This window comes from Pipistrellus kuhlii, unplaced genomic scaffold (assembly GCF_014108245.1).
Source record: "Pipistrellus kuhlii isolate mPipKuh1 unplaced genomic scaffold, mPipKuh1.p scaffold_m20_p_66, whole genome shotgun sequence".
Taxonomy (NCBI): Eukaryota; Metazoa; Chordata; class Mammalia; order Chiroptera; family Vespertilionidae; genus Pipistrellus; species Pipistrellus kuhlii.
The window spans coordinates 1,003,547-1,021,882 of NW_023425569.1; the positions used below are offsets into that span (position 1 = coordinate 1,003,547).

Consider the following 18,336-nt stretch of genomic DNA (forward strand, 5'->3'; position numbering starts at 1 on the left):
AGGGTCTCTTGCGTTGTGTTTGGTATGTATGGGACCAGTGTGTCAGGTCGTCGTCCTTGTAATCATCATCATCATCATCATCATCACTGTTATTCCCCGGGAAAGCCACAGGCACTAGGTCATTCCATGGATGGCATTGCCAGGTGCCAAGAGGGGATGGATGACCAGTGAGGCCAGCAGATATGATTGTGCTCTTTGGCCGAGAACTGGGAATTAGGTGGGTTTTGAACTTAGTGTTAAAGGAGGGCAGTAGAGAAAAGTCTGGAAGGCGCTCTTTGTTCCTTTCTACCCTTTTCTTGGAGGAGAATGTCGTGTCATTAGGAAAAGAGTTGTTTCCGAGCTTTGGTTTGCAAATAGCATTGTTTCCTCTGCCACCCCATTGAGCTTCATGAGATCCAGGGGTTCTCTTTGTATAGACACTAAACCTGAAGCTAGAGACACAGTCCAAACACAAAGAAAAAGGTAAAGAAGGGAATCCCAGGGAGAATGGGGACCTTGAACCTCAGTTTATCAGGGAAAGGGTGGTGTGTGTGTGTGTTTTGGAAGGGACGGGGGAGGGGAGGGGAAGGTGCGTTGCCGCCCATGTTTGTGGGTCTCCTCAGACACTCTCGGGAGAGAGTACTTTGCAGGGGCTCCTTTTCCCTCTCGTGTTTCTAGGGTACTAAGGAGTGATTCTGTGGTCTTCCTAACATGGTCTTGTTCTTCACTAGATTCTATATCTATGGTCCTACATCCCAGGGAGAGAGGATGCATATTCTCCAGAATTTCAAGCACAACCCCAAAATCAACACCATCTTCATATCCAAGGTCTGTCTGTGTGGCATGCAGTGAGGCCTCGCAACCCCAGGGCCTGGGGGACGCTGGGTGGCATCGGGCAGTGAGTTGGTGTTTGTTGAAGGAACTCTCAAGTTGGTTTTCCTCCCCACGTGTCTGGGTAGCAGAAGAAGCAGACTTAGGATGGATGTATTATGCAGAATCTCTAAAGTCCTTTTGCTTGACTAAAGTTTTTTACCCATCTCTTTTTGGGATGCAGGAATTGTAAGTTGATTTTTCTTTACAAAAGGGAAAAAGTTTATCACCTACGAGAGCAAAGCGGGCATTTGGATGATATTCTCTTTATAGAGGTGCGGGTTGCCGTGGGCTGTGTGGGTGCTGAGCTTGTGTCGGCCTGGCTTGGGGGTGGCTTTCCTTTGCAGTTAGAAGCTATGCCCAACTGTTTGGAATAATCATTCAGATTAGAATAGACCCAGAACCCCCAAACATGAGATTTATTCATAAAAGTGACCTTGTCTGGGTCTGTAGGGGGGTGGGGGGATCTAGATGGGCGTAGCCCCCAAACTGACACAGTTGCTCTGGATCAGAATCCGGCCCAGTGAAGGCAGTGGCATCCTTTAGGTCGCCAGTCTGACACATGCTGCTGGTCCCAGTGGCCTCCATTGAGGAGTGAGTGTGGGTGGTTCGATGCAGACGTGTTTCTGTAGCAAAAACTAAGAAGAGCAACTCACAGACAGTCTGTGTGACAGGACCTCTTGTCTTGTCTGTTAGCGCCACACAGAGTGCGGCTGAGGGCATGGTGGTGCCTGTGGGTCCCGCTGGTCATGGGGCCGCTCTCAGGAGCGTTTGCACTGGGTTCGAGAGGATGTTGCATCTGAAGGGCCTGGCATGGAGCAGAGGGTTGTGATTGCTTTTCTAAACTATCTGCAGAGCTTATTTAATGTGAGGTCAGTTGATTTTTTTCTCTCATCACCTCACATGTGAAAACCTTCCCAGACTCACAGCTGCTTCATTTCTTAGGTGGGTGACACGTCATTTGATCTGCCAGAAGCAAATGTCCTCATTCAGATCTCATCTCACGGAGGCTCCCGGCGGCAGGAGGCCCAGAGGCTAGGGCGAGTGCTCCGAGCCAAAAAAGGTAAGGGCAGCCTTTTCCTTCTGCTCGGGGAGGTCCCCCCTGAGCCTCCTCAGATGGGAGAGGGGGCTGAGCTGCTGTGCTGTGTGATGGTGCCTGGTGCTCCCGGGCCAGGCAGACTCTGAGCGCGGTGTCCTTGGCCCTTGTTGTTTGTCACGCACTGGGGCTGAGTATGTGGCTGTTTTCTGTGACACTGCCTGGGACTCACACACCCTCTAAATGGAACCCTCACACACGTAGCCAGTCAGAGGAGCCGGGATGCAATCCTAACGATGCAGACATAGAGGGGAGAAAGCGGAGCGCGACCGCCGGTGGAACTGTCGGAGCTGGAAGTGGTCCCCTGAACCTCAAGTTAGGAGTGAGCACAGGTTACCGAGCAGCCGCAGGTGGGCACTCGCTCACAGGCTGTGACTGTGGTGCCTGCGGAACGGGAAGCACAGGCGTGGGTGCTTGTTAACTGTGGGCGGTAGGAGTCTTGGACTTCGCTTGCAGGCGTGACAGGGACTAACATGGCTGCTCAGAGGTGGCTTCCTTCTAGGACCAGTCTGTCCTGAGGCAGGACACGGGCCCTGTGCTCAAGCAGTTCATGTTCTTAGGAGGCGACTGGACTGGTAGGAGGTTTGAAAATGACAAGATGATTGGGCACGTGGGGGAAGATACTGTATCTGAATATGTTTAAGCAGCATAATTGATTGTGTTTAACGTGGCACATTAGAAATACAAGCATGGACTTAAGCACAGGCCACCATGTGGCCTTGGACAAGTAATCTGACCCTCTGAGCCTCGATTTCCCCTCTAAAGTAGGAGGGACAACCTATCTTGCAGGACATTATGCTGAGTGAGACTTACATAACAGAGTATAGTAGGCTGTTGGGCAAATTATAGCCTGACATGATAACCTGGTTAACATATGTGAAAGTAATTTATGACTCACTCCTTTCACCTCAAAAAAGAAGCAATTGTAATTTGAAAACCTCTTTGAATTTGAATTAGAATTTAAAATATATACATATATCTGTATCTATATCTATATCTATATCTATATCTATATCTATATCTGTATCTATTTGACTTATTTTCCAAGGCCAGTATTACTCTGATACCAAAGCCAGAAAAGGACTCTACAGAAAAGAAAATTACTGGCCATTATCCCTAATGAGTATAGATTCAGAAATTCTCATTAAAATGCTAGTGAACTGAATGTTGGGAAACTAGCTATGGTGAAAGGTTGAAAACTTGAAAGCTGTTCCTCTAAGATCAGGAACAAAACGGGTGCTCACTCTTACCGCTTTTATTGAGCACAGTACTAGAAGTCCTAACCAACGCAAACTTGCAGGAAAAAAGAAATGAAAGTCATCAGAATCGGAAAGGAAGAAGTAAAATTGTTTTTATTTGCAGATGACATGATTTCCAATAGAAAACCCTAAAGACTCCACCAAAAATATTGTTCAGATCTAATCAATGAATTCAGTAAAGTTGCAGTTTATTAAAATAACACATAAATGTCAGCATACAAAAGTCAGTAGTGTTTCTGTATATTGACAATGAATTTTCTGAAAGAGAAAGAAAATGATCCCATTTACAGTAAAATTAAAAATAATAAAGTACTTAGGGATAAATTTAAGCATGGGGGTGAAAAGATCTCTACACTGAAAACTATAAGACATCGATGAAAGAAATTAAACACAAGTAAATGGAAAGATCTCCTGTGTACGTGGATTAGAAGAATTAATATTGTTAAAATCTCCACACTACCCAAAGCCATCTATAGACTCACTGTAATATCTATGAAGACTCCTATGTCATTTTTTACAGAACGAGAAAGAAATCCTAAAATTTCTATGGAACCACAGGAGACCCTGAATAGCCAAAACAAGCCCAAGAAAGAGCAAAGTGGGGGCATCACCCTTTAGATTTCAAGCTATATTATAAAGCCAGAGTAATCAAAACAGTGTGGCACTGGCACAGAAACACACACAGACCAGGGTTACAGAATCAAGAGCCCAGCTAATATGTGACAAGGGGGCCAAGAATACTCAACGGAGAGAAGTTTGTTCAATAAATGGTGCTGGGAAAATTGGATATTCACATGTAAAAGAATGAAACTAGACCCCATTCTCATACCACTTAGAAAATTAACTTGAAATGGATTAAAGGCTTAACTGTAAGACCAGAAGACATAAAACTCATGGGGGGGGGGGGGCAGGGAAACTTGATGCATGTCTGGGCCATGGTTTTTGGATAAGACACCTGAAGCAACAAGCCAAAGTCAACAGCTGGCCCTGCTGCTCAGTAGTTGGAGTGCCAGCCCGTGCCCCGCAGGGTCTCAGGTGCAGTTTCTGGTCAAAGAAACGTACTTGGGTTGCAGGTTCGATCCCCCACCCTGGGTGATGCGTGTGCAGGAGGAAGCCAACCACACATCCATGTTTCCTCTCCCCCTCCTTCCCATCTATTCTCTAAAAGTCAATGGAAAACATATCCTCTGGTGAGGATTAAAATAAAAAGTTTAAATCACCTGAAACTAAGAAGTTTCTGCACAACGAAAGAAATGTTCAGCAAACCTATGGCTTGATCAGCAAAACTAAGGAATTGGGGAAAATATTCACAGATGATATCTAAATAAGAGGTTAATATGAAGACCTCATACAGCTAATAGCAAAAGGCCAAAATAGGCCCAATAAAGAATGGGCAAAGGACTGAATGGGCGTTTCTCCAAAGAAGACCTACAAACGGCCGACGGTACGTGAGATCAGGGAAATGCAGAGCAAAACCATGGTGCCTGTTACAGTGGCTGTCCTGAAAGAGACAGGAGAGAGATGGCAAGCACGTGGGCCACAGGGCGCCCTTGTGCCTACTGTTAGGATTGTAAATGGGTGCAGCCACCATGGCAAGCAGGGTAAAGATTCCTCTGAACCTTAGAGATAGAACTGCCATGACACCCAGCACTTGCACTTCTGGGTAGCTCTCTGACAGATATAAAGGATTACACTTCTAGTTATAAGGTACTGGGGATATAATGTACAATATGATGACTATGGTTATAAAAAAAACAAACTGGGGCACTTTAAAATGGAGCGGAGCTGCCATCCTGGGGGAGCTGCCATCCCGGGAGCTGCCATCCCGGGAGCAGTCATCCTGGGGGAGCTGCCATCCCGGGAGCTGCCATCCTGGGGGAGCAGTCATCCTGGGGGAGCTGCCATCCCGGGAGCTGCCATCCCAGGAGCTGCCATCCCCGGGAGCTGCCATCCCGGGAGCTGCCATCCCGGGAGCTGTCATCCCGGGAGCAGTCATCCTGGGGGAGCAGTCATCCTGGGGGAGCAGTCATCCTGGGGGAGCTGCCATCCTGGGGGAGCAGTCATCCTGGGGGAGCTGCCATCCCGGGAGCTGCCATCCCCGGGAGCTGCCATCCCGGGAGCTGCCATCCCGGGAGCTGCCATCCCGGGAGCTGCCATCCTGGGGGAGCTGCCATCCCGGGAGCTGCCATCCCGGGAGCTGCCATCCTGGGGGAGCTGCCATCCCGGGAGCTGCCATCCCGGGGGAGCTGCCATCCCGGGAGCTGCCATCCGGGGAGCTGCCATCCTGGGGGAGCTGCCATCCCGGGAGCTGCCATCCCGGGAGCTGCCATCCTGGGGGAGCTGCCATCCCGGGAGCTGCCATCCCGGGAGCTGCCATCCTGGGGGAGCTGCCATCCCGGGAGCTGCCATCCCGGGAGCTGTCATCCCGGGAGCAGTCATCCTGGGGGAGCTGCCATCCTGGGGGAGCAGTCATCCTGGGGGAGCTGCCATCCCGGGAGCTGCCATCCCGGGAGCTGCCATCCCGGGAGCTGCCATCCTGAGGGAGCAGTCATCCTGGGGGAGCTGCCATCCCGGGAGCTGCCATCCCGGGAGCTGCCATCCCCGGGAGCAGCCTTACACATCTGACTTCCAGCCTCGGGGTGTGGAAGCAGGCACAGAAACCTGCAGGCGGGCCCAGCGGCCTGGCCTCAGGAAGCACTGTGTGCAGGGATTCCCAGAGAGCAGTGTCCTGAGCACCAGGCCAGACACCGAGCATGTTGTCTGACCGGCCCTGTGTCAGCGCGTCTGCACCAGAGGAAGCCGTCCCTCCTCCCAAGCCCTGGCCTCGGGCTCCCATCAGACGCTGCTTGGGCTCCTGCCTGCGTATTTGCTTACCAAATAGCTATTCTTTTTTATTTCAAATAAATTCTTGTTGCCTCTCACTTTGGCCTTTTATTATTTTATTTTAAAATTTTGATTCATTCACACTGGATGGCTCATTGTGTTGGCTGTTGTCTTTTTTTTAAAGTCATTGATTTTTTTAGAGAGAGGAATGGGGCGGGGGGAGAAACATTGACCGATTGCCTCTTGTATTCCACCTGATGGGGTGTTGAACCCAGAACCTGGACATGTGCTCTGACCTCTTAGTTCATGGGTCCATACTCAACCTTTGAGCCACACGGCGGGCTGTCTCATTACTGAGTTGTAGTAGTTCTTTATGTAACCTAGATACCAGTCCTTTACCAGTATTTCCTCCCAGGCCGAGGGTGTTCCAGTGCTGTGAGGTGTTCTCTGAAGCGCGGAGTGATTAGTTTGACGAAGGCCCGTGCACAATGAGGGCAGTCGCCCTGCCCTCAGAACTCGCCCACCGTTTGATTGCTTCTGAGCCTGGACCTGAGTGCCTGCGTGCTCAGCTCCTGTCCTCTCTCCTCTCCCAGGCATGGTTGCAGAGGAGTACAACGCCTTCTTCTACTCGCTGGTCTCCCAGGACACCCAGGAAATGGCTTACTCAACCAAGCGGCAGCGGTTCTTGGTCGATCAGGGTTATAGCTTTAAGGTATGTTCCCATTTGGCCTTGGTCAGAGGAGGACCACAGCTTCTCTGCACTCGGGCTTCTCCTAGGAGAAGTGGGGCCCTTAGTCCAGGGTGGGCAGAGCTCAGGCGCGGCACCCTCTGCAGGCGCCCTCTGTGAATTGCAGGAGCTGTGAGGGAACGTACTGCGTGCGTGGGTCCCCTCCAGCCCACCATCCCGCAAATGGTCCCAGAACCTCTGAAGCAGGAAGCTGGAATCTGCTTCGTCACAGTTTAGAGTTGTCTTGTGAAAGAACAGTAGGTGTTGGTGGGAATGTGCAAGGCCCAGAGGACTTGAGGTGCTAAGGAGCTGGCCCTAAGTGTGTGAGTCTGAGCGCCGGGAGCTCCTTTCTTAAGGGCCCTCCCTCTGGTGCTGGGAAGCTCTCACCATAGTCAGCGGGGGAGTCTGGCCCAGTGGGCCTCCCTGCGTGAGAGCCACCTGGTCTGCTACGAACCCGGTATTGGAATAACTTGGAAGTTCTGAAGCTTTAGCTTTCGTTTGCTGAGGCCTTTTCTTTCCTGCTGACACAGATAGAAAGCTTATATCGGGGTTAGTGTCCCAAGAGGTTTTGTTGGGAGGGTGAGGCGGGGGGTGCTGGGAGCAGAGGCCTAGGACTCGGTGCACAGGCTCAGGGTGCTGACTTGGGAGAGCCTGGTGTGTTCACACAGATTCTGTCCGCGGCTCAGACCGGAGGGTGGAGTGTCTGACACCGCCCCTAGCCAGAGGCAGGCCGGGGAAGGGCTGAGTGCTGAAGGCCCTGCAGCGTGGCCTCGGTTTATGCTCTGGGTCCCTGGGCGGTGCAGCGGTACCGGCTGAGGCACGCTCCGGGTTCTGAAGGGTGAGCTGACGAGAAGGCCCCGCCTGGGGCTGTTGGTGTGGGTGGCAGCCTCTCGGCGAGCCTCACCTCAGGTGCTGCAGCGGAGGGCAGCCGGTCAGAGTTCCCAGAACCACTCAGGCGGGCCAGCCAGCGCTGAGGGCCCGTGCTGCACTCCAGATCGCGGTCACCAGGAGAGCCAGCCACACCTTGCTTTTAGGCATTTTCTTTTAATTAAAATTATGAGAAGAATCAGAGGAAAAAGTACCCTTTATATAATGAATCCAAATTTTTTGCAGGGATAGGTAGGTCTTGTAGTAAGTTATCTGCAAAGAAATAAAAACCAGATGCACCAGGCTGGCATCTTGCTCTTTAGGGAAAATATCCTATAAACCTGTTCTCAACATTTTGTTATTTGTAAGTGCTCCCTCCCGCTGGGAGCCCTGGGTCCGAGCCAGGAGGTTGCAGCTGTTCTTGGGGCCGGGGAGGAGGCGGCCGCTGTGCCTGTCCACTCTGGTCTCCTCTTCGCCTGCTGCAGGACAGAGAACTGCAGAGGGCTTTACAATCGCCAAGATCTGCTGATCGCTGATGCTCATTTAGCTGCCGTGGCTTGGAGCAGATTTCTCTGGAATTTTCTTAGCATCTGTCTTGCAGTCATGGATTACTCTCTGTTTCAAAGGAGACTCCTAAAGCTAATCCCTGGACTGCCCAAGGAGCCCCACTGGTAGCCACCTGCTCTGTGGGGCGCTCCATGGCCTGGGGAGGGCAGTGACTGAGCAAGAGAGGTGGGGCGGGTAAGGAAGAGGAGATGGAGTGAGGCGCCTGCTGGGTTTGGCTTTGCAGGTGATCACAAAGCTTGCTGGCATGGACGAGGAAGACTTGGCATTTTCAACGAAAGAAGAACAGCAGCAGCTCTTGCAGAAAGTCCTGGCCGCCACCGACCTGGACGCCGAGGAAGAGGTCGTGGCAGGAGAATTTGGCGCGAAGTCCAGCCAGGTGAGGGGTGGGTGAGGCCCCGCGTCCACTCTCCGGAGGAAACGCCCGTACCCTCGTGTGGGAAGGTGCCTGTGCGGTGTGCTGAAAACTTGTGGAGAGGAGAATAGTAATGACTGCTGACCTGTTGGTATGTGTCACTCCTTTTTAAAAAAAACGTTTTTATTGATTTCAGAGAAGGAAGGGAGAGGAAGAGTGGGATGGAAACATCAGTGATGAATTATTGATGGGTCGGCTGCCTCCTGCATGCCCCCCACTGGGGATTGAGCCCGAAACCTGGGCATGTGCTGGTTCATAGGTTGATGCTCGACTACTGAGCCATGCTGGCTGGGCTGCATCATTCCTTCTGTACACGCTGTGTCCATGGCTGAGCCCACAGTGGCTGTAACTGGTCCCTTGCTCTGTTCCCAAAACAGCCTGGTGTGGACATCTGTTAGCGTTTTTATGTTGGAGCCCAGGACGGCAAGCCTGGCCCCAGGTCTCACCAGGGTGGCTGCGCCAAGGAGTGTGACAGGCTGGGACGCCACTTTTGGCCTTGCGCAAGTCACTCGTCACTGGTTTCCCCCTCAGCCACGGAGCCGAGCCTTCCAGCCTATCAGACAAGTCTGAGGACCAACTCATGTAGTTTCAGTACTTAGAAAAAAATTTAGGTTCTGAAAAGACTCAACCTTTTATTTTGCAAATACTTATTGAATGCCTACTGTGTGTCAGGCAGATATAGGACATAGTGAATGAAGTGTTATGGGAAATTCTTAGTCAGGCACTGCAAGGCGAGAAGTGTGATTGGTGTTTTTGAAAGTGAACTGGAGTTAGAGCCAAAGGTGAGCAGTGGTTGGAACAAGGAAAGGGAGAAGCGTGTCTCCTGGGGGCAGCCAGAGACCCTCTCCCTGGCGGAGCAGGGCTGATCTCTGGGCGCTGCAGGGAAGCCCGGGGGAGCGTCTGGGTCTGACCAGTGAGGCCACCTGCAGGGGAGCCCTGGGCCTCGCTGCTGGAGGTGCTGACCGGGCCTGTTTCCCTCGCTGTGATGTGGTCCGAGGCGGGCCAGACTCTGGTTATGTTCGTTCCACCCAGGCCTGGGGAGGGCGCTGTCCCCCGGGAGTGACCTGATGCAGGCTTTGTGTGTGCCCCGTGGAGCCGGGCTCAGCACGGCCGCTGGCACCCACTCGCGTACAGCCTCATGGCGGGCCTCCGGGCATGTTGAGGGACGTCTGTCCTCAGTTAAATTCTCCTCAGAACTCGTCGTGAAGAGAGGCGGGCAGGTCGGGGTGGGTGAGGGGCCGCAGGAGCCGGCTGCTCGGCCCTCTGGGCGCCCTCGCGGCAGTGGTGAGGGTGAGTGGGTGAGTGACAGCTCGCCAGCGCCTGTGCGCCTGCCTCACGGGGCGGTGGATAATGCGATGTTAGAAGCAACGGTCGTTAAACGGAAACGTGACAAACTGCGGTCCCCACAGGTGTCTCGGCGCTTTGGGACCATGAGCTCCATGTCGGGGGCGGACGACACGGTGTACATGGAGTACCACTCGGCGCGGAGCAAGGCGGCCAGCAAGCACGTGCACCCGCTGTTCAAGCGCTTCCGGAAGTGACGCCGGGCCGGGCTGGTGGCTGTTGGAGAAAATGCGTCAGTCCAGGGTTTAAAAAAGTAGAGGACTCCATTTTATGGTCTTTTCAGACCACTTTTCAAACCTGCTGGGGAGTGGTGGTTCCAAGGTGTAAAATTTGCAGTATTTAAGGGGTGCTTTTCTTACTGTTCTCTGGAATAAACCAGTGGTCATTGAACCTCTTCACGATGGATGCCCTTGTTCTCGTCAGAGGCCCGGGCCACGTCGGGTGCCAGCCCTCCATCCAGGCCCCGTGTGGCAGGCAGAGCAGAGAGGGGGGCCCTTCCCAGGGAGCTGCTGGGGTGCGAGGGGAGACTTGGTCTTTGGTGGTGAAGTTTGGGGCGTGGGGTGCAGGGAAGAGCTTGAACAGCTTGCGTGCTGCCTGCTCCTGTTGAGCCTGGGTGTCCAAGGGGGCACTCCAGTAGGTCCTCTAGGTGCCCGGAGGCCATCACCCACAGGAAGCATCGTGCTCTCAGCTCCTGATGGCAGATCGCTCATTCTCCCAGGAGCATTTCTATATTCCGGGAGGCTGGGTTCCTCTTTTAATAGCAGCTGAGTACCTTGAGCCTTTAGGCGCTAGTTCCTTTATTCTGAGAAGATGGCTTTTTTCTCTTGCTCCTGAAAGAAAAGGTATGAAGGAAAAGACAAGGCAGAATTGCTCCCTAAAAGGCGGCGCACCCAGGCATCAGTCTAACGTGCAGTAGCATTCCCTGCTGCGTCAGCATCTGCTCCCCAGCCCCGTGCCCTCGCTGCACAGGCTGCTCCGAGAAAGGGCCAACCCCCGACGGCCCTGTGCCAAGGCCTGCAGACCTGCCTGTCCCTCCCCAGTGGGCAGGCACCTGCTGCTTCCTTCTTCCCGAATCTAATGCTGAATTTTAGCGGAGCTTTGTGACCTTGGAAAGCAGGGCGTCAAATGCCCGTTTTCTGTGTTCTGTGCCTGTGCAGAGAGCCCCCTTCCCACGTGACTTAGATGAGAGCCACAGGGGCCCCTGGCTGCTGTGAGAAGCCCGGACACAGACCTTCCAAATTCCCATCCGTTGCCTCAACAATCGGTTGACTTGCCTCCCCACTGCTCAATTGGAACAAAATGCTTATCACCCAAACCCTGGGTAGGCTGCTCCTCCCGCCTGGCCCGGGGTTTGGCCCCCCTGCTGACAGGCCCTCCCGAGAACAGGCCGAGAACACCGTCTGCCCGCCTTCCTGACACGCTTCCTCGCTTCCTCCTCCCTGTAGAGCTCAGCCTGCCCTGAAGACATAGGCCTCGGGTCAGCGTGTTCTCCCTGTGCAGTCGCTGCCGCCCCCTGTGGAAGAATTCTTTCACATCAAGCCTCTCTTTACCAAGGCTGGTTTGTTTTTTACCTGACGCCCTGTAACAAATGCTCTTTATTCTCTAAGAGTGAGTTGAGAGCATCCCCAGGAAGCCTTGCTCCTGCTCCTACTCCTGATAGCATCCCCTGCTGTGCGGGTCCTTCCTGCCCTCTCCTTTGGCTTTCACGTGTGTGTCTTCCCAGTTTGAGTTTGTTCCTGCCCTGGTACCTGGCATATAGTAGCTACCCAGTGGCTGTTCAGTTGGACACTTTGCAAAGCTTATGGGCGTGACCACAGTAGCCCGCCTGTCTGCCTTGGGGAGGCTGTGAATGAGATGTCCACTGGTGACAGTCTACCCCGGACCCTTCTCCTGCCGGCCCCCGGAATCAGCCCTTACTTCCAATGGCAGGGGGTTCAAGAACAAAGGACCAAACCGGAGAGCTGCACCAGGGGCTGTGGAGGTGTGCGCAGGCCCCTCGAGCCCCCTGAGCACTGGTGAGCACGCCCAGGAGGGAGCTGCCTCTGGGAAGGAGCCACAGGACAAGGTTAGGGAGCGCTCGCCCAGGGCGGGACTGGGGAGCAGGCAGGCTGTGCCCACGGAGCGCTGATTGGAACTGGAGCGGCATCTCCCCCAAGGAGTCCCCTGCGGAGTGAGGTGTCCCCGGCCCACACCGAGCTCTCCTCCCAGAGCTCCAGTGCTGGGAATGGCCGCCTCCTGACATGGTGAAGCCTGTGGGATTGCATCTGAGTGAGCGGGAAGGCGGCCGGAGACCGAGGCCCTGCAGTTCTTAAGGCTCATGCACAGACTCCGACTCCCTGAGCGCCAGTGTAGGGGCAGCAGCTCAAAACCACCAGGGCCCTAGAGGGAGAAACTAAACTGGCCAGCTTCAGGGCAGGGGCTGGAGGGACGGGTCAGGCCTGCTCTCCCCAAGGACCAAAGAGCTGGAAGGCACCAGATGTTGGGCCCTCCCCACACCCAAAGGACCAAGGGGGTGAGTGCCAGATCTGAGCTCTATCCATGAGTGGCTTTCTCAGCTCACGTTGCAGACATTCCTAAAACCTTTCAAAGGTCCCTGGATTCCAAACGAGCCATAGCTGGCCTCTGCATTCCTCATACTCTCGCTGGGGAACCCCAAGCCCAAGGCAAGCGATGATTGGTCTCAGCTGGCATTGTAACCGTCAGGTGACCCACGCCTGGCGCACGGTGGCCAGTCTCGGCTGGAACAGCCTCCACTAAGAGGTGCAAACCTGTCCCGAATGGCAGGCTGCCTCAGCTCACAGGGAGGTGTTCTAAGCACAACTCGAGCGGTAGTCAGCCTTGGTTTGCAGAACAGCTTCTTCCAAGGACCCCCAAGCCCAGCACAATGGCAGCCAACTGCAGAGCACTCTGTAGCCTCCAGATGGCCTGAGCTAGGCACAAGTTAACATTGATCTGTACCCAAACCCCTCTCCCAGGCTTCAGAACCAACACACCCGGGGCCCGCTTCAGACCACAACCAAGAGCCAGCCTCAGCTCTACAATGACACACCCAAAGGGTGGTCACAGCTGACACTGGAGCTCTGCAATGGCGATTCTGCTCCATGAGGTCAGCCCCACACAGCAGCTCACCTGCTGCCATCATGGCCAGCCTTCATGGCTCATAGGCCTGAGGGACAGTGCCAGCCATTGACATGCTAACAGCAGTCAAGGCTCAACTACCCCAGGAGGGCACCCTTGGAGCACCAGGCTCAGGTGACAAGAGAGACTGCCACTGGACCCCCCAGAACGCCTACCTGCTAAGACTGAGAGATGAAGCAGACTTACCTAATATATAGAAACAAACACGGGAAGCAGCCAAAATGTGGGGACAAAGAAGTTCCAAATGAAAGAACATGACAAAATTTCAGGAAAAAAAATTAAAAGCGGAGACGAGCAATTTCTGAGATGCAGAATTTAAAATGTTAGTTACAAGGTTGCTCAAAGGACTTGGTAGAATATTATAGATAAGCTCAATGAGAACTTCAACAAGAGATAGTAAGCATATAAAAGGTCTAGAAACAAAAAAGAACCAGCCATAAATGAATACAGTAACTGACAGGAAGAATACACTAGAGGGAATCAACAGGGGATTTAAGGAATCAGAGGACTGAGTAGATAATCTGAAACCAGAGGAGATGAAACCCATGTAGGGCATCTACAGGAAAACCTACAGCTAGCATCACATTTCATGTTGAAAGAAGGAATGCTTTCCTGCTAAGATTACATACAAGGCAAGCATGCCCATTTTCAGTCCTTTTATTTGGCATTGTCCTGAAGGCTATAGCCAGTGCAATAAAAGGAAGGAAAAAAAAAGTAAAAGTAATACAGACTGGAAGGAAAGGAAATAAACTATTCTTAATTACAGGTTAATTGATTATTTATATAAAAAACCTCATGGAATCTACAGAAAAAGATCCTAGGATTAATGAATGAATTTGCATGGTTTCAGTATATAATATCAACATATAACAGATATTACCAATCAGCACCAAAAAAATAGAAACAAAAATACTATAGGAAAAATTATGAAGTGCTTAGGGATAATATGACAAAATATATGAATTCTGCTTACCTTATGTATTAAATCTACTAGAGTCCTGGTGCATGAAAATTCATGACTAGAGGAGGGGTCCCTCAGCCTGGCCTGTGCCCTCTCACAGTCTGGGAGCCCTTGTGGGCGGGAGGTGACCCGGTGATCAGGGGAAGGCAACGCCCCATCACACCTCTGCTGCTGCCACTGCCGGCAGCAAAAGCCTTTGCTGGCCCTGGTTACCTGAAACTCAAACTTGGGCAGCCGTCATCTGAGGCTTACCTGAGCCTCAGGCTGACACTGGGTGGCTGGGCAGCCTCTATCTGAGGCTTGCCTGTGCCTTGGGCCGGCCCTGGGGGACTGGGGGACTGAGGGGACTGGGGGACTCTGGAGGCAGCTGTGCACCTGTCGCCCTGGCAGGGCTGAGGGGACTGAGCACCGCCATTTTGTGGCTGTGGGTGCCGCCATCTTTGAGGACGGGGAAGTCAGTCAGTGTATTCCGTACTTATTAGTTGTGGGCACCACCATCTTTGAGGGCATGACAGTCATTTAGCATATTCCCTCTTTTTTGGCTGTGGGCGCAGCAGTGTTTGCAATGGCATGAGGGTCTATTAGCATATTTCCTCTTTATTAGATAGGATTTTTTAAAAAAATATTTTTTTATTGATTTTTCACAGAGAGGAAGAGAGAGGGACAGAGAGCTAAAAACATCAATGAGAGAGGGACATCGGTCAGCTGCCTCTTGCACACCCCCTACTGAGAATGTGCCTGCAACCAAGGTACATAACCTTGGCCGGAATCGAACCTGGGACCCTTCAGTCCAATGCTCTATCCATTGAGCCAAACCAGTCTCGGCTAGGATTTTTTTTTTTAGATAGGATTTTATTTATGCACCTAATTACAGAAAATAAATATTGGTGGACATAAAGTGAAAGACTGATGGGAATAAAGTCATAATAGGGACTTTAACACCCCATTGACATCTATAGATAGATCTTCCGGACTGAAAACCAACAAGAAAACAGTAGCCTTAAATAACACACCAGACCAGATGGATTTAATTGATATTTTCAGTAGGTTTTATCCCAAAGCAACAAAATATACTTTCTTTTTAAAGGATACATAAGACATTTTTCAGGATAGATCATATGTTAGATCAAAGACAAATCTTAATAAATTTAAGAAGATTGAAATTATATCTGACTACAGTGGTAAAAAACTAGAAATCAATTACAAAAAAAACTCTGAAAAAATTCACAAATACATGGAAGCTAAATAATGAATAAGTTAATAATGAGACTAAAATAGAAATCAAAAGATACTTTGAGGCAAATTAAAATGAAACACAATGACTAAAATCTATGGGACATAGCAAAAGCCTAACTAAAGAAATACACCAAAAAATATCAAATAAATAATCTAACCTTACACTTAAAGGAACTAGAAAAAAAGAATAATAATAATAATAATTATAATAAAAGAAAGCCCAAAGTGAGTAGAAGAAATAAAATAATAAACATCAGAATGGAGCACTGGCTAGTGTGGCCTGGTTGGCTGGAGCATTATGCCATACACCAATAGGTCGTAGGTTTGATCCCTAGTCAGGGCACATACCCAGATTGCAGGATTCATCCCCAGTTGGGGCACACGAAGGAGCAACCAATTGTTGTCTCTCTCTCTCACTTTCCCTTCCTTGCTCTAAAAATCAATAATAAAAAAAGATCAGAGTGGCAGATGGAAACAAATGAAATAGAGTCTTCAGAAGCAATAGAAAAGATGAATAAAACCAAGAACCAGTTCTTTGAAAAATAAGCAAAACTCATATAACTTTAGCCAGACTCATCAAGGAAAAAGATAAAGTGAAAATAAATATAATCAGAAATGAAAGAGAAGTTCCAACACAGAAATACAAAGGATTATGAGAAAATACTACAAATATATGCCAATAAAAACCAATGAAGAAGAAATGGATAAATTTCTAGAAACATACAATCTTTTAAGGCTATATGAAGAAGAGACAGAAATTCTAAACAGACCAATTAGTACCAACAAAATTGAATCAGTAACAAAAAAAATGTTCAACTACTAAAAGTCCTGAATTGGATAGCTTCACGGATTAATTTTATCAAATATTCAAATAAGAACTACTACTTATTCTTTTCAAACTATTTTAAAATATTGAAGAGAAGGAAAGACTCCAAAACTAATTTTATGAGTCCACCATTATTCTGATAATCAAAACCAAGCAAAGACATTATAAAAAATATATAGGCTGCTCACCCCAACATGCTGGCTACTATCCCTGATGCTGCCTGCATGCTGAGAGATAGCATGAACTATGCAGATGGGCTTGTGCAGCTGAAGTCTGGCAGCCATTGAAGTCAAACATTCAGGCTATGGGCCTAAGTGGGTTTTTCTGCAGGGTGATAGAGACTGGGGACAAAGCCCTCCAGAGAAAGAAGGGAGAGGAAGAGAAAGAAACATCAATGAGGGAGAGAAACATTGATTCACTGCCTCCTACTGAAGATTGAGCCTACAACCTGGACATATGCCCTGACTGAGAATCTGAACTCTTGACCTCTCAATGCATGGAATGCTGCGCTGGTCCACACCAGTCTGGGCTGCCTGCAACACGAGACTGAAAATGACAGCTCAGAATATTTCTGAGGAAGAACTGTGTGATGTGGAAATGGAAGGATTTATAAGAGAGGATCCTCATTTCACCATCCCAGGTGACAGCTGGGACTGTAAGAACTGACAGGGACACATGAGGCAACTAGCTTTAACTCAGAAAAATCCAGGGGCCCAGGAAGCAATTTGTGAGTATCCTGGACTTGGGAGGCCTTTGAGTGCCAGCACTGACCTTCCAACATCTCAGAGGATTCTTGCAACAAATGGTTTCCATGCACCCAATTCAGAGGTTAGACATTTGGATAGTGACCCAGTTTTACCTGGTTCACAGAGAAGTTGTAGCTACAAGAACTTGTGACAGTGATGCTTGTGGGAAAGTTTTTTGTTTTTTTTTTGCCATTCCATGGAAGTGATTCAACAACTCAGAAGAAATTAAATGAGAGAGAAGCTATAAATAACCTGAAAGTGTTGAGTGTTTCAACCATTTTGCCCCTCTGGGTGAACAAAAAACAATAAAAAGAGGGAAGAAACTGTATGAAGGCAAGAACTTTGGGGACAAATTTACCTTGACTTCATCTCTTAATGAAAGCAGGAGGAGTCACCCTGAAGAGAAGCTGTATAAATGTATGGAATGTAGCAAGTGCTTCAAACGGAACTCTTCTCTCGTTTTGCATCACTGAACTCACACGGGAGAAAAACCTTATACATGTAAGGAGTGTGGAAAATCCTTCTCCAAGAACTACAACTTGATTGTGCATCAAAGAATCCATACAGGAGAGAAGCCCTACAAATGTAGTATGAGAAAGCCTTCAGCGATGGGTCAGCTTTGATGCAACACCAGAGAATTCACACTGGAGAGAAACCTTATGAATGCCTAGACCACAGTCTAGACTAGGGGTGTCGAACTCAATCAGAGAAGGGGCCAAAATCTAAAATCCAGCCTAAATCGAGGGCCGAATGGTTTACTGAACAGTCATAAACTGTCATTGTGATGGAAACGCAGCGGAGTGCAGTGATGACAGCGCGGTGCGGGCCACATTGCAAGGCCTGGCGGGACGGATTTGGCCCGCGGGCCTTGTGTTTGACACATGTGGTCTAGACCATAGAAAAACCTTCAACCAAAACTCATCCCTGATTTTGCATCAAAGAACTCATAGGGAAGGGGGGGCGGGAACCATACCAGTGTAACAATGGGAAGTCTTTCACAGACATCTCCCACCTCACCGTACATCTCAGGAACCACACTGGGGAGATGCCCTAGGAATGTAGCAAGTGTGGAAAGGCTTTCCAGGATGGCTTGTACCTCACCCATCACAAGAGGACTCACACTGAAGTGTGAAAAATCCTTCAGTGGTAACTTTTACCTCTTCATACATCAGATAATTTATTCTAGGGAGAAGCCCTATGAGTGTAAAGAGTGTGGGAAGATGTACAGCGAGAGTGCTTACCTCATCAGGTACCAGAGAATTCACACTGGCAAGAAGCCCTGTGGTTGTGACCAATGTCAGAAACATCCCTGGCCTCATCTGGCACCAGAGGACTCATACTGTTGAGAAGCCCTACAAGTGTAGTTGGTGTGGCAAAGTCTTCAGGGACAGTTCCTGCCTGACCAAGCACCAGAGAATTCACACCAAGGAGACCCTGTACCAGCGTCCAGAGTGTGGGTCGTCCTTCAAACAGAACTTTCATCTT

At 50.2% G+C, this 18,336-nt stretch overlaps 1 protein-coding gene across 4 annotated transcripts in view; it reads left to right on the forward strand.

Annotated features, from left to right (window-relative positions):
- The window catches only part of ERCC3 (ERCC excision repair 3, TFIIH core complex helicase subunit), a 45,868-nt gene extending 35,529 nt beyond the window's left edge, over nt 1–10,339 (forward strand). The window contains exons 11-15 of one of the 4 annotated variants that reach the window (XM_036420290.2): nt 711–807; nt 1,795–1,912; nt 6,621–6,739; nt 8,412–8,564; nt 10,010–10,339. In XM_036420290.2, the coding sequence (XP_036276183.1) occupies nt 711–807; nt 1,795–1,912; nt 6,621–6,739; nt 8,412–8,564; nt 10,010–10,141 (619 nt within the window). In that variant the 3' untranslated portion in view covers nt 10,142–10,339. Of the gene's footprint in view, nt 1–710; nt 808–1,794; nt 1,913–6,618; nt 6,740–8,247; nt 8,356–8,411; nt 8,565–10,009 lie in introns of those variants that run through there. The other 3 variants (XM_036420292.2, XM_036420291.2, XM_045575107.1) reach the window with 3 other exon arrangements.
- The last annotated feature ends 7,997 nt before the right edge of the window (nt 10,340–18,336 follow it).